The sequence below is a fragment of the Rhinopithecus roxellana genome, chromosome 9 (genome assembly GCF_007565055.1).
Source record: "Rhinopithecus roxellana isolate Shanxi Qingling chromosome 9, ASM756505v1, whole genome shotgun sequence".
In the NCBI taxonomy this organism is placed as follows: Eukaryota; Metazoa; Chordata; class Mammalia; order Primates; family Cercopithecidae; genus Rhinopithecus; species Rhinopithecus roxellana.
Genome location: NC_044557.1, coordinates 135,930,281 through 135,955,414, shown reverse-complemented (window position 1 = coordinate 135,955,414; position 25,134 = coordinate 135,930,281). Strand labels below are relative to the sequence as shown.

General features: G+C 40.7%; 1 protein-coding gene across 2 annotated transcripts in view; it reads right to left on the bottom strand.

Moving 5' to 3' along the window:
- FBXO16 (F-box protein 16) overlaps positions 1 to 25,134 on the bottom strand; it is a 63,001-nt gene that overhangs the window by 18,757 nt on the left and 19,110 nt on the right. For both annotated transcript variants that reach the window (XM_010370912.1, XM_010370911.2), the window contains 4 exons: positions 17,113 to 17,319; positions 9,974 to 10,138; positions 5,588 to 5,820; positions 484 to 586 (listed from right to left, as the gene is read on the bottom strand). In XM_010370912.1, coding sequence (XP_010369214.1) covers positions 484 to 586; positions 5,588 to 5,820; positions 9,974 to 10,138; positions 17,113 to 17,319 — 708 coding nt within the window. The remainder of the gene's footprint in view (positions 1 to 483; positions 587 to 5,587; positions 5,821 to 9,973; positions 10,139 to 17,112; positions 17,320 to 25,134) is intronic.

Below are 25,134 nucleotides of genomic sequence, written 5' to 3'. Positions count from 1 at the left end.
AACTCCATCTCTACTAAAAATACAAAAATTAGCTTGGCATGGTGGAGGCACCTGTAATCCCAGCTACTTGGAAGGCTGAGGCAGGAGAATCACTTGAACCCAGGAGGTGGAGGTTGCAGTGAGTCAAAATCACGCCATTGCACTCCAGCCAGGGAGACAAGTGCAAGACTCTGTCTTAAACAAACAAAAATATTCCCCTTATATCACACAGTTTTCAAAGCAATTTCATACACATCAGTTCATCCAGTCTTTTTTTTTTTTTTTTTTTTTTTTAAACAGATGAGAAAACAGAGGCTCAGAGAGATTAAATAAAGTGTATCTTCAAGGTCATGGCTTCTCTGTCAGTCAGTGTCAGAAACCCAAATTTAAATCACCACTCCATGATTCTGATTAAATAAACGAATTCAATTTTGCAAATAGGATTAGAGATCTGGAGATTTTCATTAATGTTATGGTGACGAATCTTTTATAAACAATACTTACCATTGATTGTGCTTTTCTTAGCCTAGTTCTGTCTTGCAACTTATTTTTCTTATCATGTGACTGTCGGCTGAAATCTGGGGTCATTTCATTTCTTTTTTTTCTTCTGTAAATTGGAAAGCAGTGGGGAAATTACAAAGTATCTTTTTAAAACTCGATGGTTTGCATAGCTATTTGTTTGAGTTTGTTGTTCCCGTGATTTAAAAGATTGTCTCCACTGGAAATAAGCCAAATGTCTATCAATAGAGAACTGGTTGAATCAGCTCTGGCATCTCCACACAATGCCGTACTATGAGCTGCAAAAGGAAGGCAGGATGTTTCTATATTCAACTGTGGAAGGATCTCCAGGATATACTGTTACATGAAGAAAGAAGGGTGGATGAGACGGTATGTACTGTGTGCTGCCATTCATTTCAAGAAGGTATTAAGATCTCTGCCTCTACATATTGTGCATATATATTTACTTGTACTTTTTAAAATGGAAGGATTATGGCCAGATGGGGTGGCTCACGCCTGTAATCCCAGCACTTTGGGAGGCCAAGGTGGGTGGATCACCTGAGGTCAGGAGTTCGAGACTAGCCTGGCCAATGTGGTGAAACCTCATCTCTACTAAAAATACAAAAATTAGCCGGGCGTGGTGGCTCACACCTCTAGTCCCAGCTACTTGGGAGGCTGAGGCAGGAGAATCACTCAAACCCAGGAAGCAGAGGTTGCAGTGAGCCGAGATCGTACCACTGCACTTCAGCCTGGGTGACAGAGTGAGACTTCATCTCAAAAAATAAAATAAAATAAAATAAAATGGAAAGATCAAACCATAAAATGAAAAACAGTTACCTACAAGTAGGATTCCCATGTGAACTGATCAAAAACAGGGAATGTGAGCTGGGCACGGTGACTCATGTCCGTAACCCCAGCTCTCTGGAAAGTGAGGGGGAAGGATAACTTGAGTCCAGGAGTTTGAGACCCACCTGGGCAACACAGTGAGACCCTATCTCTACAAAAAATTAAAAAATTTAGCTGGGCATGGTGGTGCATGCCTGTAGTTTCAGTGACTCAGAAGGCTAAGGTAGGAGGATCGCTTGAGCCCTGGAGGTCCAGGCTGCAGTTAGCCATGACTGCGCTACCGCACTCTAGCCTGGGCAACAGAGTGAGACCCTAAATAAAAAAAAAAAAAAAAAAAAAGCAAAACAAAAAGGAAGAAAAAAAAGGAACAGTTAATATGGAGGAACAGGGACCAAAAGTTAGATTTCTCCAAGTATAGCTTATTTTGTATATTTAATTTTGGAACCATCTAAATTTTTCTCAAAATCATAAAATAAAATGAACTGAAAAATACCTAAAATCTGAAAAGCAAAATGAAACATATATATTATCTATTGAGTTGGTGGCATTACTACACACAAAGGAGTTACTTCATGTGAGTTTAATGCAGTAATTTGTCTGAATATTCTTGATACAATATATCTGAGAGATAAAAACACAGACAAGGAAGTCAAACTGTTTTCAGTAATCATATCACTTGCTTTAATATTAGCATTTGTTTTCTAAAACTCCTGTATGTATTAGGATAAAGTAAGGATCCTCCAACCACAGCCCACAGGCTCAATCCAGTCTGCCGCCTGTTTCTGTAAGTAAAGTTTTATTAGAACGTAGTCATGCTTATTTCTTGCACATGGTCTATTACTATATTCAGGCTACAATGGCAGAGTTGAGCAGCTGTGACAGAGACCATATGCCCTGCAAAGACTAAAATATTTCCTGCCTTGCCATTTACAGGAAAAGTTTGACTGATGTAATGGATCTAGGCGATGAGTATCCATGGCTACCAACACGAGAGAGACAACCAGAAATGATGTGCGTTGTGACGGAAGTACATATCCCTGTTCAGTATATACATAAGCCTCTAGGTCTGACTCTCAGTATAGCCAGGTACGGGGGACAGAAGAACCTGTTAAGATGCATGTGGGTGGTGCACTCAACAAAATCCAGAATGTGAGAAGCTCTCCAGGATAAATGGTCTGATAGCTATAACAAACAAATTGCAAGGAAAAAAAAAAAAGGACAGAGGGGAAATCTATGGAGAAAACAAAAGAAAAGAAAATGCTGAAGTGACATGTAGATCAAATGCATGTATATTGCTATGTAGACTTCTGTTTTTTTTTTTTTTTTCTTGAGACAAGGTCTTGCTCCGTCACCCAGGCTGGAGTGCAGTGGCACAACCACGGCTCACTGCAGCCTCCACTTCCTGGGCTCAAGCAATCTTTCCATTTCAACCTCCTGAGTAGCTAGGACTATGGGCATACACCATTACATTTGGCAAATTTTATTTTATTTTTATAGAGACAGGCTCTTGCTATGTTGCCCAGGCTGTTCTCAAACTCCTAGACTCAGATGATATTTCTGCCTCAGCCACCAAAAGTTCTGGGATTACAGGTGTTTGCCACCACACCTGGCCTGATCTTTTTGGGAGTTCACTCCAACCTCTCAGCTCAGCTCCCTTGGCCCAATAAAGAAGGGTGATATGGGCCAGGTGTGATGGCTCATGCCTGTAATCCCAGCACTTTGGGAGGCTGAGGTGTGTGGAGCAAGAGGTCAGGAGTTCGAGACCAGCCTGGCAAACATGGTGAAACCCCCGTCCCTACTAAAAATATGAAAATTAGCTGGGCATGGTGGTGCACACCTGTAATCCCAGCTACTAGGGAGGCTGAGGCAGGAGAATGGCTTGAACCCAGGAGGCAGAGGTTGCAGTGAGCCGAGATCATGCCACTGCACTCTAGCCTGGGTGACAGAGCAAGACTCTGTCTCAAAAAAAAAAAAAAAAGAAAAAACAAAAAAGAAGGGTGATTTGCATAAATGTCCAAAAAGAAGATCAAAATTGGGGGACTCCCACTTTCTGGTTTTAAAATTTATTACAGAGCTACAATAATCAAAACAGTGTCATACTGGTGTAAAGACCAACACAGAAAACAATAGAATAGAATAAGGAGCCCAGAGTTAAAACCCTCACATATATCGTCTATTGACTTTCATCTAAGACTATTCAGTGGGGCAAAGGACAGTCTTTTCAACAATGGTGCTCGGGAAACGGGATATCTACATGCAAAACAATGAAGTTGGACCCCAACTTCATACCATATGCAAAAATTAACTCAAAATGGATCAAAGACCTAAACTGCAGAACTAAAACACAAAACTCTCAGAAGAAAATGTACAAGAAAATTGCCATGACGTTGGATTTGGCAATGATTTCTTGGATATGACACCAAATATTTAGACAAATTGGACTTCATCAAAATTGAAAACTTTTGTGCCCTAAAAGATGCTATCAAGAGAGTGAAAAGTCTGGGGTGTCAGGTCTATTTGGGGAAATGAGCTTCAGGGTTGCTCCATTTCATTTGTTTAATCTTTGCACTCTCTTGATTTTTCTGTTACCAACCTGACTCCAGCTCAGTCTCTCTGGCTTGCTCCATTCTCAGGACTCTGATCTCAATTATGTGCCACTGAAATTGGACCTCTGTGGAGTAATACCTCAGCCTTTCTTGTACCTGTGTGCTGGTTCATACTGGGCTGGCACTGTCCATCATGCCAGCAGTAGGCACCAAAACTTATGAAGACCTAACAACTAGCCAGGCATGGTGGCTCATGCCTGTAATCCCAGCACTTTGGGAGGGCGAGGTGAGAGGTTCACTTGAGTCTGATCACTTCAGTCTGGGAGTTAGAGATCAACCTGGGCAACATAATGAGACCCCATTCTACAAAAAACAAAAATAATAATAATTTTTTAAAAGGCTTAACAATTTTTTAAAAAGGCCTAAATCCTTCACAAATCCAGTCCAATGGTCCTTGATTTGTGTTTAATTCATCTAGAAGTGAAAGGCCTTTTACTAAGGGAAACATTTAAGCAAGAAAGAGGCACCTCCATCCCCGCACTCACCCTGCCTTCTTCCTTCAAGTACAATATTTTAATAAACAACAAAGGAGCTCCACCAGGAAACCTCAAAGATCCAAGGCTGTTTCACATATTCCACATCTTTGGGGAGAGCTGAAGAGTCACTTTCGGCTTAAGATACTGTACTAGAGCCCTATTGGCTCCTGACAGGATGTTTCTAGGTTTGAAACATACTCATGAAGAGATTTCTGGTGTGTTTGTCAAAGAACCAAAAATATTTTTTCTTTGTTTTCTTTCTCTCTTTCTATCTCTCTCTCTCTTTTTTTTTTTTTTTTTTTTTTTTTTTTGAGATAGGGTCTAGCTGTGTTGCCCAGGCTCGTCTCAAACTTCTGGGCTCGAGAGATCCTCCTGCCTGGGCCCCAGAGTGCTAGGATTACAGACACATGCCACCTTACCCAGCTTTACTTTCAGAATTTATTTATAAGTGTATATACATACATACATATATATATATACACATATATAGAAAATACAATCAGTAAATCTAACGAGTGTCAGGTTTCTTACCATCAGAAAAGGGAGGTACAAATACAGAAAGAATAACGGCTAGAATGAACCCTTTGGTGCTGGATTGCAATTTAATATTAAAATATTAGAAGAGGCCGGGCACAGTGGCTCATGCCAGTGATCCCAGCATTTTGGGAGGCTGAGGCATGTGGATCACCTGAGGTCAGGAGTTCAAGACCAACCTGGTCAACATGGTGAAAACCTTGTCTCTACTAAAAAAACAAAAATTAGCTGGGCATGGTGGCAGCCGCCTGTAGTCCCAGCTACTTGGGAGGCTGAAGCAGGAGAATCGCTTGAACCTGGGAGGTGGAGGTTGCAGTGAGCTGAGATTGCGTCACTGCACTCCAGCCTGGGCGAGCGTCAGAGCGAGACTCTAGACTACGTCTCAAAAAAAAAAAAAAAAAAAAAAAAAAAAAAAAAAATTAGAAGAAGCAATGTTAAATTCTTACTATTACAAAATGCAAACATACTGTAACCAATAGAGCAAATTTGCTAGTAATGGTTAGTATCCTGTTCCATCACCTTTTGCTTCTATGTACTGAAAAGCTTTTGTATTTCACAGTAAGTTCTATTTTCATCTCTTCATATACTGAAATGCCAATAAATTATTTCTAAAAACAAAGAAGTTGAGAAGAGCATGGAGCTTCTTACCCTTGCCAGACAGTCTCCAAGGGGTCACAGTTGTCTAGGTAATTAAAACGAATGATATCTGTTGGATGCTTATCAGAAGATCGCCAGGGTGGAAGTGCTTTCTGCCCCGAGTTATTCTTCTTTCTTAAAGAGGAAGAGGACCGAAAAGCTGATAAAGGGGACTGTTTTTCCTCTGGAGAATTGCTTGTAACTAGTTGAACGTCAGCGATTACAAATCCATCCTTTGGGGGTGTCTAGAAGAAGAAAGTTAATTATGTTCTCAAAACACCATAATACGCTGGGTGTGATAGCTCACGTCTGTAATCCCAGCACTTTGGGAGGCCAAGGCAGGCGGATCACCTGAGGTCAGGAGTTCGAGATCAGCCTGGCCAACATGGTGAACCCCATCTCTACTAAAAATACAAAAATTAGCTGGGCATGCTGGCAGGTGCCTGTAGTCCCAGCTATTCGCGAGGCTGAGGCAGGAGAATCACTTGAACCTGGAAGGCGCAGGTTGCAGTGAGCCAAGATCGCGCCATTGCACTCCAGGCTGGGTGTCAAGAGCGAGACTCCATCTCAAAAAACAAACAAAACAAAACAAAACCACACCCTATAATAACAACAACAACAATAAAACAAAGAATATATTGAACGTCCTATACCATTACCATGGTGATAATGATTATAGCAGCCACCACTCCAGGAGTACTTGCCATGTTGCAGGCACTGTCTCAGGCAGTTTTCATGCATTATATTGTTTAACCTTCACAATAACTCTATAAGGTAATCATTACTACTTCTGTTTTGCAGAAGAGGAAATAGAATATAGAAGAAACTAATTAATTTGCCCACTACTACAAAAGTAGTAAGTTGGAGGGCCAGAATTTGAATACAGGACTGTCTTGCTTCAGCCCATACATAAGACCTCCCTATCCTACTCTTCTACCGTATCATTGTCTAGTTTGTCACAACTGCAGCTAATTTATTCATAAAAAGTATACATTCCCCCAAAAAAGTACTCCAGCTCTCATGACCTCTAACACATAGAAACAACTTTGAGTTGTAGAGAGGTAGACTAGAAATTTTATCAATTATCAAAACCTCAACCACTCCCAAAGAATACTTCTGCTTTAATCTCCAAAACTGAAAGCCTGTCTTGTGTCTGTGAAATTCATAATGTTTTTATGTGGTTGTAGCCTAAGGAAAGTACTACGGTATGTTGAGAAGCCTCTAAGGGCTTAATTTTTGTTCATTAAGAGATTAAGGAAGCTTTGCTTGGTAAATCAGTTTGCTTCCATTGTTGGCGAAAATCAAGAAATTCCGTTCCTCCAAGCATAATCAGTTTCTCATCCTTGTTTCAACAGCTCTTTGTATACAATTCTATTGGATAATGCTTAGTACTCAGTGTTGTAATTATTTGTTTATTTTTCTATGTCCTGGGCTACTAGACTAGGCTCTGTGAAAGCAGGGTTGGGGTCTTTCTATGTTTAGCACCTAGCTTACAACAGTGTTTAATAAATATTTATTCAGGCTGGGCGTGATGGCTCATGCCTGTAATCCCAGCACTTTGAGAGGCTGAGGAGGGTGGATCACGTGAGGTCAGGAGTTCGAGACCAGTCTGGCCAACATGGTGAAACCCCGTCTCTACTGAAAATACAAAAAAATTAGCCAGGCAGTGGTGGCGTATGCCTGTAATCCCAGCTACTTGGGAGGCTGAGGCAGGAGAATCGCTTGAACCCCGGAGGCAGAGGTTGCAGTGAGTCGAGATCGTGCCACTGCACTCTAGCCTGGGCGACAGAGTGAAATTTGTTTATTCAAGGAATGACTGTAACCTAGAAGCAGATTAAGAAGACATTTCATATTTACAAAATTGATAGCTCATTATTGGTTTAGTATTCAGTATTTTGTGCAAGTCTCATTCAGAATGGACATTCATTTCATTTCCCTGAGCTTATATTGAATTAAATCTGTTTTTGCTGGAAGAGGTCTAGTTTAATACTGCTGGGAATAAATAATATATGTTAATAAAAAATGACTTTGGGGGAAATTTTAGGCATAAATGCTAGTAGTCATATGTAAAAAATCTTTAATTCTGTATAGTACAAAATGCTTACACTTTAACAAAATAGGTAATAGTGAAACCTGTAATAACTTATTTGTATTAAGTAAACAAAATTTTTGTTCACATCGCCTGGAGTCTTTTTGGGAATTTTCCTAATCATGAATAGGTGTTGAATTTTGTTAAATGCTTTTGTTTGGATATATTGAAGTGATCATATATCTTTTCTTTCTTTAAAAAAATATGGACTGCTTCATGAATTTGCATGTCTTCTCTGCATCGTTCCAATTTTAGTATATGTGCTGCTGAAACATGCACTTTTTTCTCTTTTATTTCGTGAATTACATTGATTTTTTTTTTTTTTTTTTTTTTTTTTTGAGACAGTCTTGCTCTATCGCCCAGGATGTAGTACAGTGGCTCGATCTCAGCTCACTGCAACCTCCAGCTCCCAGGTTCAAGTGATCCTCCTGCCTCAGCCTTCTCAGTAGTTGGGATTACAGGTGTATGCCACCATGCCCAACTAATTTTTTTTTTTTTTTTTGAGACAGAGTCTTGCACTGTCACCCAGGTTGGAGTGTGGCACAACCACAGCACACTGCAGCCTCAACCTTCTGAGCTCAAGTGATCCTCCCAACTCAGCCTCCCAAGTAGCTGGAACTGCAAGAGTGTGCTACTGCACCCAGCTAATTTTTAAATTTTCTGTAGAGACAGGGTCTTCCTATGTTATATAAGCTGGTCTCAAACTCCTGGCCTCAAGCAGTCCTCCTGCCATGGCCTCCCAAAGTGCTGGGATTATAGGCATAAACCACTGTGCCTGGCCCCAAAGTCAGCTATATATATATCGCACAACTTCTTTTCATTTTACTAGTTGGTTAATCACTTTTCTCTCCTCTGCCCCTGAACAGCCTGAGCTTCCACTATTGCTTCCTAACTGAGAACGAGATCCAAGAGAAGTCTCACTAGGAAAGGAGTCAGAGCTACGGGAATTTTCAAGAGAACCTTAAAAATTCGGCGGCCGGGCGCGGTGGCTCAAGCCTGTAATCCCAGCACTTTGGGAGGCCGAGACGGGCGGATCACGAGGTCAGGAAATCGAGACCATCCTGGCTAACCCGGTGAAACCCCATCTCTACTAAAAAAACCACAAAAAACTAGCCGGGAGAGTTGGCGGGCACCTGTAGTCCCAGCTACTCGGGAGGCTGAGGCAGGAGAATGGCGTAAACCCGGAAGGCGGAGCTTGCAGTGAGCTGAGATCCGGCCACTGCACTCCAACCTGGGCGACAGAGCGAGACTCCGTCTCAAAAAAAAAAAAAAAAAAAATTCTTCACTTGAAACTCTCTTTTTAAAAGAAATCTTTATGGAGCATACCAACTACTGAAATCAGAAAGACTTTTATCATTGCAATTGTAACAAAATTATGCATAGTTTATTACTGTATTAAGTATAGATGGAGCCTATTTCAAGAAAACACAATAAAGTCTAAACTGAATAAGCAAGGTAGGAGTTGACTGTTCATATTTCAAAAGGATTCTCCAATTTTAACAGGATTCATTGCTGTTTTTTTCACAAGCTTTAATACCCCTGTGGTTTTAAAAATCATTTTAAAAATTTAATTTACACATAATTTTTCAGGAACTCATCTATTGTACAAAATTATGCACAACTCTGCATGTGTATAGATAATACTATAAACAAAGAGCTCTAAAATTTTCCCATAAATTATCTCATTAGCTGGGACTATATGAATGAATATAAGCATTGGTTAGAATGCATAGGAAGCCACTAGAAAACATTATTCTTGAATTATTTACTTTTCATTAATATATGTAAATGCTCTACATTGCTTAGTTCCTAGCAAAAACTAAGAATTCTAATATGCCCATGGGGCCCTTCCCTGATGACTCATTTATTAGAAAACTTTTCCTTATGAACGATACAAAAATAAACTTCAGCTCACCTGGTACAATTACAGAAAATTTGAATTAGTAAAGTAAAACTTGAAGACCCATAGATAACAAATACTTCACGTTACCCACAGAGTTCCCATGTAAGAACCGTCTGATGTCACTGTCAGAGACACAGAAACCAGGGACCTGGACAGAGAAAAAAGTTCCATGGTCCTAACTGCCTGGATGCAACTATGGTTTGGGAGTGGCAAATGAGGGCTCTCAACTAACATGAATGTCTTGAAAACAACTATCAAATCTCAGGAAAGGAGAATTTTGAAATCATAGTATATGTCCTTTGAACTACCTCCCTCCCCCAGTTTCCAATCTGATCCTTTATTCTTAGTTCTAGAATTTGCAAAGAATCAATGTTTGCAAGCTTGTGGCTTTTTGTCTAAAATTCACCTTAGGCTTGGTAACATGAAGTTCTTTCACCATTTGAATATAGTGCTTCTTCCAGATCCCCTGCTCAAAGGGAGTTGGAGAGAAATTGATGTACCAATTAAATCGTAAACATTTCAGCATCCAGAGCTGATCCAGCTCGGCTAGGTTCTTCCAATGCCAGCACACCTGGAAAAACAATTACAATTAAACAAACCAAATTAAACAACCCCCTCAGTTTATATGCCCACTTTCTCTAGGTTTTGAACTGTCATCCTGGGCCTGAGATAACTTTTTTTGTCCTTTGCCTCCAAACCATAGCTTAAATGGTTACCTCCTACCTGAAGTGTTTCCTACCCAGGCAGATTTAAAGTAAATTAGTATTTGCTTTAAATTCTAATTCAGATTTAGAATCAGAGTCAATTCATATTTATGGAGCACCTATTAATTACCTTCATAGCAACCTAGGGAGGTAAGTACAATTATTACTCTCATATTGCCAATGAGGAAATTGGGGCTCAGATAGACTTTGGAACTTTCCAGAGGTTTCTAAAGGTCATATAAAAGTTGTATAAGGATTATATAAACTTGGGTCTGCACTTTATTATTTTCATGGTATGTTTCCTTTTCCCTCCTACATTAGTCCGTTTTCACATTGCTGATAAAGACATACCCAAGCCTGGGTAATCTATAAAGAGAAAGAGGTTTAATGGACTCATAGTTCCATGTGGCTGGGGAGGCCTCACAATCATGGTGGAAGGCAAAAGTCATGTCTTACATGGCGGCAGGCAAGAGGGAATGAAAGCCAAGCAAAAGGGGAAAACCTTTATAAAACCATCAGATCTCATAAGAGTGACTCACTACCATGAGAACAGTATGGGGGAAACCACCCCCATGATTCAATTTTCTCCCCCTGGGTTCCTCCCACAACACGTGGGAATTATGGGAGCTACAATTCAAGATGAGACTTGGGTGGGGACATAGCCAAACCATATCACCTCCATTCTTTCAATTTCACTAAATATAAATTTTATAATGGAATATAATCACTGATACCACGTGATGTATAGAGCCTTTAGGATTTCACAAAGCATAAAGCATTTATTCTGTACATACCAGTTCCAGAGCATTATGGCTAATCCCACCCATCCAGCAAATGGCAGAGACGGCCCTACTATGTGTAGCAATATTATTATTATTATTATTTTTTTTTTTTTGAGACGGAGTCTCGCTGTGTCACCCGGGCTGGAGTACAGTGGCCAGATCTCAGCTCACTGCAAGCTCCGCCTCCCGGGTTTACGCCATTCTCCTGCCTCAGCCTCCCGAGTAGCTGGGACTACAGGCGCCAGCCACCTCGCCCGGCTAGCTTTTTTTGTATTTTTTTAGTAGAGATGGGGTTTCACCGTGTTAGCCAGGATGGTCTCGAACTCCTGACCTCGTGATCCGCCCATCTCGGCCTCCCAAAGTGCTGGGATTACAGGCTTGAGCCACCGCGCCTGGCCTAGTGTAGCAATATTTATTTACCCAAAGGTTTGAATAAGTCTTGCCAGAAACTAGGATCAAGTTCACACATAAAGCTGAAACGAGGGATTCAGTGTCTTTGTAAGAGTTGCAAAGATGACATATAACCTTCAAGCCCAAATTTCACCCTTAGAAAACTGGCCTCCTTTTCAAGATTAATAATTAATAATTTTTGAGTGCCCCTTCACCCCCAAAAGGGAACACTCTGTAATGGCCTTGCTGTCCATACACCTATTTTTCTATCCCTCTCTGCCTCCCCGCTTCTACTCACCATTTATTGAGTTCCTCCTATGTTTAGTATTGTTTTATGTGCAGAAGATGAGACGTTGAGGAAAGAGTAGGACACAATTAGAAGAAATAATAAATTCAGGAAAAGTTAGGGAAGGAGGAAAAAGTTAAGGGGATTTGATAGAGCCCTACAGGCAGCAACAGAAATCACATTTAGTTTGACCCAGAAATGAAACAACACCAACCTCATTTCCATATGGTAAATTCACTCAGAATTCAATGGAGAGATAGAGTTTTTGGGAAAGGGAAGGGGGAGAAAAGAAAAGTCTCAATTTTCATTCCTTTTCTCCTTCTTTTTTTTTTTTTTTTTTTTGAGACAGTTTTGCTCTTGTTGCCCAGGCTGGAGTGCAGTGGCGCGATCTTGGCTCACTGCAACTTCCGCCTCCCAGGATCAAGCCATTCTCCTGCCTCAGCCTCCTGAGTAGCTGGGATTACAGGTGTGCACCACGCCTGTCTAAGGGTTTCTCCTCTTCTTTAGATCATGTTTTGACCTGAGTACTTAAGTTGTTTTTCTTCCCAAGGCAAATATAGTTTTTGTTTTTTGTGTTTTTTGTGTTATTTTGTTTGTTTAAAGGTAGAGAGGAATGAAGAGAATTGAAAGGTAAGTAAGAGCTTTCAAATCTACAAGACACAGTTCCTCCACAACCTTCCATCTTTTTAAAACAGCAATGACTTTATATGGTTTACTTTAAATCGAGCTGAAGAATGATGGTCTATGTCTTCCCCACCATCAGTAGTGAGAAGAAATTATGACTTATAGTGCATACAGATGATAGAATTAGCTATTTCAAATAACATTTCCTTCTAATAATATTATCCTTGTGGCAAATGAAAAATTCTGAGAAGTTTAACCCATGACCCCATTAATCAGAGATGACCATTATTGACAACCTGGTACAGTTCTTTTCCTTTCAGTCTTTATTTGAAGTATATACAAAAGAAAATCAGGAAACCCTATATACAACTTAAAATATTTTTTCATTTTAAATATTATAGCATCTCTGTTCTTCTAAAACATGTTTACTAATGGTTGCATAATAATGCATCATAGGCCAGGTGCAGTGGCTCAAGCTTGTAATCCCAGCACTTTGAGAGGCTGAGGCAGATGGATCACGTGAGGTCAGGAGTTCCAGACCTGCCTGGCCAACATGGTGAAACCCTGTCTTTCCTAAAAATACAAAAATTAGCTGGGTGTGGTGACACACGCCTGTAATCCCAGCTACTTGGGAGGCTGGGGCAGGAGAATCACTTGAACCTGAGGGGGGCGGAGGTTGCAGTGAGCCGAGATCGAGTCATTGCACTCCAGTCTGGGAGACGAGAGCGAGACTCTGTCTCAAAATAATAATAATAATAATAATAATAATAATAATAATGCATCATATATGGCTGTATGATACCCTCTTATTACTGGGCATCCAGATTGCTACGCTCTTTTAAAAAGTCATTTCAGGCCAGGTGTGATGCCTCACGCCTGTAATCCCAGCACCCCTGGAGGCCAAAGTGAGTGGATCACTTGAAGTCAGGAGTTTGAGACCAGCCTGGCCAACATGGTGAAACCCTGTCTCTACTAAAAATACAAAAATTAGCCAGACATGGTAGTGCATGCTGTAATCATAGCTACTCGAGAGGCTGAGGCAGGAGAATCGCTTGAACCCGGGAGGCAGAGGTTGCAGTGAGCTGAGATTGTGCTACTGCACTCCAGCCTGAGCAACAGAACAAGACTTCATCTCAAAAAAAATCATTTTTGGAATACGTATGTGCATATTAATACCAAATTCAAAGAAACAAAGGAAGTCCCTCTCCCATCACTATCCCCCAGTCACCCATTCTTCTCCTTGGATGAGACCACTGCTACCAGTTTCTGGTAAATAATTCTTGAATATTCTAGGCATATAGTAACAAACATATATATATATATATATATATTTGAGGCAGGGTCTCACCCTGTTGCTCAGGCTGGAGTGCAGAGGCATGATCATAGCTTACTGCAGCCTTCAACCCCCAGGCTCAAGCAATCCTCCTGCCTTACTTAGTCTCTCAAGTAGCTGGAACTCTAGGCACATGCCACCATACTTGGCTAATTTTTTTTCTTTGTCTTTTTTTTTTTTTTTTTTTTTGAGACAGGATCTCACTTTGTGACCCAGGCTAGAGTGCAGTGGCATGATCTCAGCTCACTGCAGCCTCCTCCTCCCAGATTCAAGCAACCCTCCTGCCTCATGCCCCCCAAGTAGCTGGGTGCAGGTACAGGTGTGCACCACCATACAGGGCTACTTTTTGCATTTATAATAGAGATGAGTTTTCACCATATTGGCCAGGCTGGTCTCAAACCCCTGACCTCAAGTGATCTGCCCACCTTGGCCTCCTAAAGTGCTAGGATTACAGGTGTGAGTCACCTCTGCACCTAGCTGACCTGGCTAAGTTTTTTTTTTTTTTTTTTTTTTGAGATGGAGTCTCACTCTGTCGCCCAGGCTGGAGTGCAGTGGCGCAATCTCGGCTCACTGCAAGCTCCACCTCCCAGGTTCACACCATTCTCCTGCCTCAGCCTCCCGAGTAGCTGGGACTACAGGTGCCTGCCACCACGCCCGGCTAATTTTTTGTATTTTTAGTAGAGATGGGGTTTCACTGTGTTAGCCAGAATGGTCTCGATCTCCTGATCTCATGATCCGCCTCGGCCTCCCAAAGTGCTGGGATTACAGGCATGAGCTGCCATGCCCAGCCTGACCTGGCTAATTCTTAACTTTTGTAGAGACAGGGTCTTGCTATGTTGCCCAGGCTCTAGAGTACAGTGCTGCAATCTTGGCTCACTGCAGCTTTAAACACCTGGCCTCCAGCGATCCTCCCACCTCAGCCTCCCAAGTAGTTGGGACTATGGTCATAAGCCACCACACCTGGCTAATTTTTGTATTTTTTGTAGAGATGGGGGTCTCGTCATAATGCCCAGGCCAGTCTCAAACTCTTGGCCTCAAGCATTCACCAGCCTTGGTCTCCCGAAGTGCTGGGATTACAGGCAAGCCACTGTGCCTGGCTGTATATAGTCTTTATTCTTTTCAAAATGTGGTAGGACAGTTCTACACCTCTGTGTGTGTGTGTGTGTGTGTGTGTGTGTGTGTGTGTGTGTGTCTGTGTCTGTGTCTGTGTGTGTGTGTTTTTACCAATGACATATCTTGGAGACAGTTGCAATTTATTTACCCAGTCCCTCCTGGTAGATATTTTCATTGTTTCCAACCTATTGCTAGGACAGAGAATCGTGCAATATTCTTATACAAGTGTGGCTTTTACCATGTTGCAGGATACCCATCAGACAAATTCCAAGAAGTGGAACTGCTGGGGCAAAGGGAATTTTTATTTGAAATGTTAACACTGCCCAATGGTTCTCCATGGTGGTTACATCAATTTATCTACCAGCAATATATGAAAGTTCTTGCTTTCCCACATCCTCACCAATATAGAATATTATCATTTAAAACAAATCTCAATCTGAGTCATGAAAGATGGCATGCCAGAATGAGGCTAAGCATCATATATTTTAGAGACATCTGCATTCCTTTTTCTGTAGATTACTTGTTCATTTCCTTTGCTCATTTTTCTCCTGGGTTGTTGGTCTTTTTTTTTCTTCTTAATATAGATTTATAAGAGCTCTTTAAAAAAAAAATAAAGAAATTAGTCCTTGCATGCAATCGATTTTTTTTCCCTGCCTACTGTTTGGATTTATTTATGGTGTTCTGTTCCATGAAGAATATTTTAATTTTTATAGTCACAGTTTAAAAATCTGCTTTCTTCATTCTTGCTCATGATACAAAAATTGAAGAAAGCAAGATTTAAAATTGTGTATTTTCTTTTAAGACTTCTGGGTATGATGGAATACTGACATCCTTTCCTGTTTTCTTTGAGGACTTTAATGGTTTCCTTTGGTTTCATCTGTCTTTTATCCTACTCAAGTTTGTTTTTTGTTGTTGTTGTTTTTTGTTTTCTGGAAACAGAGAGTTGCTCAATTGTCCCTATAACATTTATTGAATAATACATTTTTTTTGAGACAGAGTCTCACTATGTTGCCCAGGCTGTAGTGTAGTGGCACAGTCACAGCTCACTGAAGCCTCAACCTTCTGGGTTCAAGTAATCCTCCCATTTCAGCCTCCCAAGTAGCTGGGACCACAGGCACACGTCACCACACCCACCTAATTTTAAAATGTTTTGTAAAGATGAGGTCTCCTTATGTTGCCCAGGTTAGTCTTGATCTCCTAGGCTCAGACAATCCTCCCACCTTGGCCTCCCAAAGTGCTGGGATTACAGGTGTGAGCCACCACACCTGGATCCATCTTTCCTCCTGCATTCATTTTCTTAATTTTAAAAACTCAAGTTAACAAGTCACACATATATGAATGCACACTGGCGGGTAATTTCCAGTCTTTCCAGACTCTATGAAAAGACTCAACAAAATGACTACCAGTTTTATATCTAAAATAATTTAACTTCACTTTAATACAGGACGGAATTACTTGTAAAGGAAAAAAATAATAACAATTACCTCCTTTTCCAAGGCCTGTATGAGCACACCTGGCCACTTGGATCTCTTTCAGTCTCATTTTCTTTTGTACATATCTCATTAGGTCCTTATTTTGAGTTTTTTATTTATGAATGACCTGCACTGTGCAATTGAGGACTTTATTGCAACTGAATGCCGTACAGTATAAGACCATCCTGCTGACGAACCATTTCTTACATGTATATGTAATTCCCCAACTAGCTAATACTTCTTTGTTGTATACTAATGTGGCTTATACTTTTTTCCCCATTTGAGTTCTAAACAGAGTTGGACACAAAGATGGTGAAGGTTAATACAAATGTACAAACATACTGATCTTCCCATCTCTTTCTTAGTTTTGTGTGTGTGTGTGTATATGTGTGTGTGTGTATGTGTGTTTGTGTGTATATGTTTGTGTATGTATGCATGTTTGTGTTTATCTGTGTGTCTGTGTATGTGTATGTGTGTACACGTGTTTGTGTTTGTGTGCATATGTATTTGTGTGTGTATATGTGTGTATGTTTGTATGTGTGTGTGTATATATGTATGTGTGTTTGTGTATGTATATTTGTGTGTTTGTGTGTATGTGTGTGTGTTTGTGTTTGTGTGTATTTGTAATTGTGTGTATGTGTATATGTTTGTATGTGTATGTATGTGTATGTGTGTGTGTGTACATTTGTGTGTATATGAGTGTGTTTGTGTATATATCTGTGTTTGTGTGTATGTGTGTATATGTGTGTGTGTATGTGTGTGTTTCCCCTTAACTACTTCTAGTTTCAAGTTTCCTAAGGCTGTCCTCAGAAAACACCACATACCCCTTCCTTGCCTTTACCTGTGCACAACGACAAAGGCTCCGGGGGTCCAGGAAAGAAAAGATGTATAAAGATAACACCCTTGGAAGCTTGGTTGTAAAGTCCAGGGCTTCTGCTGGAATTTTCTCTTGAAGCTTTCGACAGCAGAACTTTTGCTGGGACAGCGAGCAGCGCTCCAACAGGCCTGTGAGGATTCTTCTTCTTTGAGAGTCTGTCCATTTGTCAAACTGGAAAAACAAAAGAAAGCAAAATGTATAAAGCTCCAGGTTTGGTCTGATAGCAGATTCATTACAAGTAAGAGATGACAATGGCACAGAAAGGGAGTTTAGTAATTTATTTCTAGTGCAAATCAAGTATTTATTTCCCCCATCAGCAAATTCCATGCTTTGCCACCTGTCTTCTCTCACATTTATATGGGAGCATGTGCATGACCTAAGTGTGTACACAGAAGTGCATGTGACCTCAAAACTTGCAGTCACATATGAACAATAAATTGGGAGCTGCCCATATTCACAAACTGAGAATATATCTGCTTATAAAAGACAATTTTAAGGGAAAATAACTGCGCAGCTCCTCCCTGCAAATAGTTTCTGCATTATCCCATCAGGGCTTAAAACAGCAGGACCAGAAACAAACCCTTGTATTCACAATTGGAGATAAAGTATTACAAGCAAATATCCCTGAGAAGGAAAGTATACTGGGGTCAATTCTCACTAGTATGTAAATGACTGATATGATTGGAGAGGATGTGTTGATAAAGGAGGACTTGAAGAGAGGAAGTGAATGCCAAAGGAAGCCAGGGTACATCCAACAATTGGCTACCTCACAATTTTCCTCAGAGATTGCCCTGAACAACACCCAAGATCAGGGAATGACCAAGGATGAGCACCTTGGGACTGCCCAAAACCAACAGAGAGGAAGAAAAGAACACCTATCAGCTCAGTGAGCCACTTCACTGGAAGTCTAAATCTCCTTTCTTCCCTGGCCCATTGGGGAAGAGAAAATAGGGAAGTTTCAGCTGGCTGTATTTTTGCATATTATTGCATTTCAGATACAGTTATAAACAGATTTTTTTTTTTTTTGAGATGGAGTCTTGCTGTGTCGCCCAGACTGGAGTGCAGTGGTGCAATCTCGGCTCACTGCAACCTCCACTTTGTGGGTTCAAGCGATTCTCTGGCCTCAGCCTCCCGAGTAGCTGGGATTACAGGCACACACCACCGCACCTGGCTAACTTTAGTATTTTTAGTAGAGACAAGGTTTCACCATGTTGGTCAGGTTGGTCTCGAACTTCTGACCTCGTGATCCAACCACCTTGGACTCCCAAAGTGCTGAGACTACAGGCGTGAGCCACCACACCTGACTATAAACAGAATTTTATAATCTGTTTATAGTCTTTTAGTCGTAATCATAAAATACACTGACTACCTAAAAAGGCATGTAAAGGAAAAATGTATTTTTTGCAAGCCTTACAACAAGTTAACTTCATTATAGTTATACAATATATTTTAAATTTAATTTCATTTTTTTTTTCTTTTTGGCTTCTCAAGGGTCAACTTGATTTTTTTTTTTTAATTAGTAGTGTTAAAAAACAAAATGTCAACAAATTACGTTTAAAAATCTAATTGGCTTTTATTAGCGATTCATGAATCAGGCAGCATCCCATCAAAAGAACAGATGACAGGTCCTCAGAGTTGAGCAGAGGAGGTTGGTTGGCTTCAGGGTCGGAAAAGCGTTGAAGAAAGCAGAAATAGGCCCAGTGCGGTGGCTCATGTCTGTAATCTCAGCACTTTGGGAGGCAGAGGTAGGAGAATCTCTTGAGCCCAGGAATTTGAAACCAGCCTGAGCAACACCCCATCTGTACAAAAGAATAAAAAGTTAGTTGGGTATGGTGGTGTACAACTGTGGTCCCAGAAACTCGGCAGGTTGAGGTGGGAGAATTGCTTGAGCCCAGGTGGCGGAGTCTGCAGTGAGCTATGGTCATGCCATTGCACTCTGGCCTGGGCAACAGAGAGAGACCCTGTTACAGAATAATAATAATAATAAAGTAAATTTTTTTTTTTTTTTTTTGAGACGGAGTCTCGCTCTGTCGCCAGGGCTGGAGTGCAGTGGCCAGATCTCAGCTCACTGCAAGCTCCGCCTCCCGGGTTCACACCATTCTCCTGCCTCAGCCTCCCGAGTAGCTGGGACTACAGGCGCCCGCCACCTCGCCCGGCTAGTTTTCTGTATTTTTTAGTAGAGACGGGGTTTCACCGTGTTAGCCAGGATGGTCTCGATCTCCCGACCTCGTGATCCGCCCGTCTCGGCCTCCCAAAGTGCTGGGATTACAGGCTTGAGCCACCGCGCCCGGCCAATAAATTAAATTTTAAAAAAGGAGAAATAAGGAACAAAAAGTGGATTGATTATTTCAGAGTTATTTTCCTCATAAGATTAACACAGAGGGGACTTTCTTATGCCAGTTCAGATAAACTGGGACCTTCCAGATTGGTGGCTGTGAATCTCCTGTTTTGGGTTTGTTTGTTTGTTTGTTTGGTCCTGTTTTTCATTTTTAATTTAAACTGGCCCTTTTCAAAGTTCAGTTTGATTACATGAGAGTGCCTCCATTCCGGGTTAGTTTGGTCTGTTGGGGCCTAGTATAGGAGCTCAGTCCAAAAAATGGCCTTCCATAAATTTTAACAGTAGAGGCTCGGTGGCTCACGCCTGTAATCCCAGCACTTTGGGAGGCCGAGGCTGGTGGATCATGTGAGGTCAGGAGTTCGAGCCCAGCCTGACCAACATGGAGAAACCCCATCTCTACTGAAAACAGAAAATTAGCTGGGCATGGTGGTACATGCCTGTAATCCCAGCTATTCAGGAGTCTGAGGCAGGAGAACTGCTTGAACCCGGGAGGCGGAGGTTGCAGTGAGCCGAGATTGTGCCATCACACTCCAGCCTGGGCAACAAGAGCAAAAACTCTGTCTCAAAAAAAAAAAAAAAAAAAAAAAATTAACAGTAGAATAACAGTAGAAATACTTCCTAATTAAAATTATCCACTATTATAGATTTATTCAATGACCCACAAATCTCACTTTGGAGATTATCACTGCGGTGGGGAGGAGGGAGATCCCAAAATGAAAAAACAGAAACTTTAACTGCGAAGACCACAGGAATAAAACTGACTCATATGTGAGTGTTCCCTGACTTCTAGCCCCGTTTCTATACAAGCCATATCTCCAACTCCCATAAAAGGAGACTTCTGGCTGGGTGCAGTGGCTCACGCCTGTAATCCCAGCACTTCAGGAGTTCGAGGCAGGTAGATCACGAAGTCAGGAGATCGAGACCATCCTGGCTAACACGGTGAAACCCCATCTCTACTTTAAAAAAAAAAAAAATTAGCCAGGCATGGTGGCGGGTGCCTGTAATCCCAGCTACTGCACTCCAGCCTGGGCAACAGAGCAAGACTCCATCTCAAAAAAAAAAAAAAAAAAAAAAAAAAAAAAAAAAACAGGAGACTTTTTTCCCCAGCTCTTTCGGATGGGTTCTCAGGAGAATGAGTAGAGAGAAATCAGGCTAGAATGGCTAAGGCCAGAGGAACTGGCCCCAGAAGCTGAGTTATCTATGAAATAAAGAGCCAAAAAGAAGGTGAGAAGAGAAAGAGGGAGAACAGTTGGAAAATTGGCTTGATGGGAGTCACAGAGGTGATGGGCGCCTCTACCGTAGCTAGTGTGGGAGAGCTCGGGAGTGAAGGAAGACTGGAGGAGTATGGCTATGAGTTTTGAACTGGATTTCCTGTTTTCTTTGAAAGAGACAAAATGAAGATTGGAATTCATTTTATATTTTTTATTTCATTCTGTTTTTTTAGAGACAGGGTCTCACTCTGTCGCCCAGGTTGGAGTACAGTGGTGCAATCCTAGCTCACTACAGCCTCAACCTCCTGGACTCGAGGGATCCTCCCACCTCAGCCTCCTGAGTGGCTAGGATATGCCACCACATCAGGCCTGGAATTCATTCTAAAATGACATTTGGGCAGTGCTATGTGAGTCTGGCGAGGCTGAGCTACGTTGAGACCCAGGATGATTATGGTCACAAAAAATTTTCATAAGATACTATGGCTGCCACAAAATCAAAGATAACTCAAAATGCCTAGTAGTAGGGGATCAGCTGAACAAACCATAATATAACAACATGATAGGGGAAAGCAGGGCATTATGGGTTGATGGTGGGCTTCAGAATAAGACAATTTGCTGTCTCACTCCCAATATTCTATTAGTTCTTTTACTCATCAAAAATATGTCAGCCTCGATTTCCTCATTTATACATTAGAGATAATTACATCTACCCTGTAGGGTGGTTGAGAGGATTAAATACAATAATATATGTATAAAATTCCTAATAGAGTACATGACTCATTGTAGACATGGCAGCTACTATTAGAAAATGTCACAGTGATGTTAAAAATAATATGTATGTGGGTTAAGTAACTATAAAAAGAAATGCGCATAAAATTACCATGTTTGTACATTGACAAGGATGGAAAGTGCATTTAGAATAAATGAGGTTAGCTCATCCACTTTCCTGCTGCCCTCAAAAGAGAATGGGCTCACGTTGCAGAATGAGTGATTTAACACAAATATAAAAGAACATTAGGATTATAAAATACTGAAGAAATCTATAAAAGAAAACATTAAAATACTTTCTCTAGCGATGAAAAAGATAATTACTTTGGTTCCTCATTTATTTCCCCGATTACAATGGTCAGAGGTAATTTGTTTGGCTTTGATAGGTGTTCTTTGCCTCAAGGGATTTTCCCTTCTAATTATGTTTGTTTAGGCTAATAGAAAACTAATTTACATTCCTTGAACTACCAACTGAAGAAGGTTGGGAGATGACTCAGAAGAATGCTGAACAGTAGGGGAAAATCCCTTTAGGATTTAGAAGGTGCTAGAAATAATCCCAAAAGTATATAATCCATGGAAGGGTTAACTGTACAGGAATTCAGTTATCCCCCACATTTCTTGCGTCTCCTCTCAAGCAAAAATACCCCTTACTGAGTAGCCAGGGACCTCATGTATGAGATTGGGGGACTGACTGTCAGGACCATTATTCTCCTATTCTAGCATCACGTAGGGTACCTTGCTTCACGATTCATTCCTAAAGGATGCCTTTTTTAAGGCTTTCTTGACTCAATATAACTGTGCACATCCTATTTTTAGAGTAGTTGTTACAAGGATTCTTGCTGCCGTTTCAGGAAGTGAGAAGGTTGCTGGAGTGATCAGGTTCCACCCACCTCACACTGAATGGCAAAAAGAGGGTGGGAGGGAGATAAAGAGAGGCTTGTGGCAAAAAGAGGGTGGGAGGGGGATAAAGAGAGAGGCTTGTTTTTGTTGGCTTATTCTGAGTCCTATTATCAAAAATTTAATTTCACAAAGTGTAAATACGTTTTTGTCTTAAAAGTTTCAAACAGGGCTGGGCGAGGTGGCTCACGTCTATAGTCCCAGCTCTTGAGAGGCCAAGGCGGAAGGATTGCTTGAGCCCAGGAGTTCAAGACCAAAACCAGCTGGGCAACACAGCGAGATCGTTTCTTTAAAAAAAAAAAAAAAAAAAAAAAAAAAAAAAGATGTGCTATGTTGGCCTATGCCCGTAGTCCCAGCTACTTGGGAGGCTGAGGTGGGAGGATCACTTGAGCCCAGGAGGTAGAGGCTGCAGTGAGCCGAGATCACGCCACTGCACTCAAGCTTTAGCTACAGAGCAAGACTCGGTCTTGAAAAAAACAAAAGTTTCAAGCAGACACATATAGAATCAATAGAATAAAAAATGAAAAGCTTCTTTAACACTGCTCCCTATCAAATCTCACTTCATCTCCCAGAGATAACCACTGTTCAAAAGTTTGATGTTCATGCATTTCCTTTTTTTCTAACTAAAAAAAAAACAATTTTTAAGTCCGGGCATGGTGGCTCATGCCTGTAATCCCAGCACTTTGGAAGGCTGAGGCGGGCGGATCACCTGAGGTCAGGAATTTGAGACCAGCCTGACCAATATGGAGAAACTCCGTCTCTACTGAAAAAAAATTACAAAATTAGCTGGGCATGGTGGCGCATGCCTGTAATCCCAGCTACTCGGGAGGCTGAGGCAGGAGAACGGCTTGAACCCAGGAGGTGGAGGTTGCGGTGAGCCGAGATTGCGCCATTGCACTCCAGCCTGGGCAACAAGAGTGAAAACCCGTCTCAGAAAAAAAGAAAAATTGTTTTCAGAGACAAGGTCTTGCTATGTTGCCCAGGCTGGAGTGCAGTGGCTATTCACAGGCATGATCATTGTGCACTACAGCTTCAAACCCCTGGGCTCACGTAATTCTCCTGCTTTAGTCTCTGGATTAGCTGGGACTTGAGGCGCACACCACCATGCCTGGAAGATGGTCATGCATTTCTATACATTCACACACACACATATCTCCATCAACTTGGAGGCAGTGAAATAAATTAGAGTATACCCATCCCAGGGAATACTATGTAGCAGTTTAAAAAATAAACAAAATGGCCGGGCGTGGTGGCTCACGACTGTAATACCAGCACTTTGGGAGGCCAAGGTGGGTGGATCACAAGGTCAGGAGTTCGACACCAGCCTGACCAACATGGTGAAATGCTGTCCCTACTAAAAATACAAAAATTAGCTGGGTGTGGTGGCACACGCCTGTAATCTCAGCTACTCAGGAGGCTGAGGCAGGAGAATCTCTTGAACCTGGGAGGCAGAGGTTGCAGTGAGCCAATGCACTCCAGCTTGGGTGACAGAGCGAGACTCCGTCTCAAATAATAATAATAATAATAATAATAATAATAAATAAACAAAATGTAGCCACACATGTCCTGATATGTAATGAACTCCAGGGCATATTGTCTTCTCATTCAGTCATAGTAGAATGAATATAGCATTTTCTGTTTACTCAGTTTACTACTGATATCATTACTACTACTACTGATATCATTACTACTGATATCATTACTACTGATATCATTACTACTACTACTGATATCATTACTACTACTACTGATATCATTACTACTGATATCATTACTACTGATATCATTACTACTACTACTGATATCATTACTACTACTACTGATATCATTACTACTGATATCATTACTACTACTACTGATATCATTACTACTACTACTGATATCATTACTACTACTACTGATATCATTACTACTGATATCATTACTACTACTACTGATATCATTACTACTACTACTGATATCATTACTACTGATATCATTACTACTGATATCATTACTACTACTACTGATATCATTACTACTACTACTGATATCATTACTACTGATATCATTACTACTGATATCATTACTACTACTACTGATATCATTACTACTACTACTGATATCATTACTACTGATAACCTTTTCAGTAGGAAGAAAGAAAAAGAAGGAGGAGGAGCAATATCTTGGTACATGCTTTTTCATGCCTTTTCATGTTCTGAATGAATATTTCTCTAATATACATAAATATAGAGGCTTCAAAGGGTACGTGCATTTAAAATTTTAACAGATCCTGTCAAATGGTCTTTAAAAGGTCTTTACCATTTTACCTTCCCTCCAAGTGAATTTAAAAGTATCTTCCTGCTTTCTAGTGAATCCTTCCTTGCAGGGTATATTATATATATAATACATATAATGAAGAGTTATATATATTATCGAATTCTTCAATCTTTGCCATACAGGCAAGGAAGAGAGAATTTGGGCATTTCATTGTTTTCATTTGCATTTCTCTGATTTTGGTAAAATTGAGCATATTTTATATGCTTAGTGTTCCTTTATTTTTAAAATATTCCTCATTCTTATATTAGCCCATTATTCTGTAGGGATATTTCTATTTTTCTTATTGACTTGTAGGAACTCTTTATATATCCTGGATATTAATCATTTTTCTGTCATGCAATTTGCAAAATAGTTTTCCTTGTTTCTCTTTTGAATTCTAACTCTGATTATGGTTGTTTTCAGCAAGTTAAAAGTGATGTCATCGACTTTATTAAAATGGGTTATTATATTACT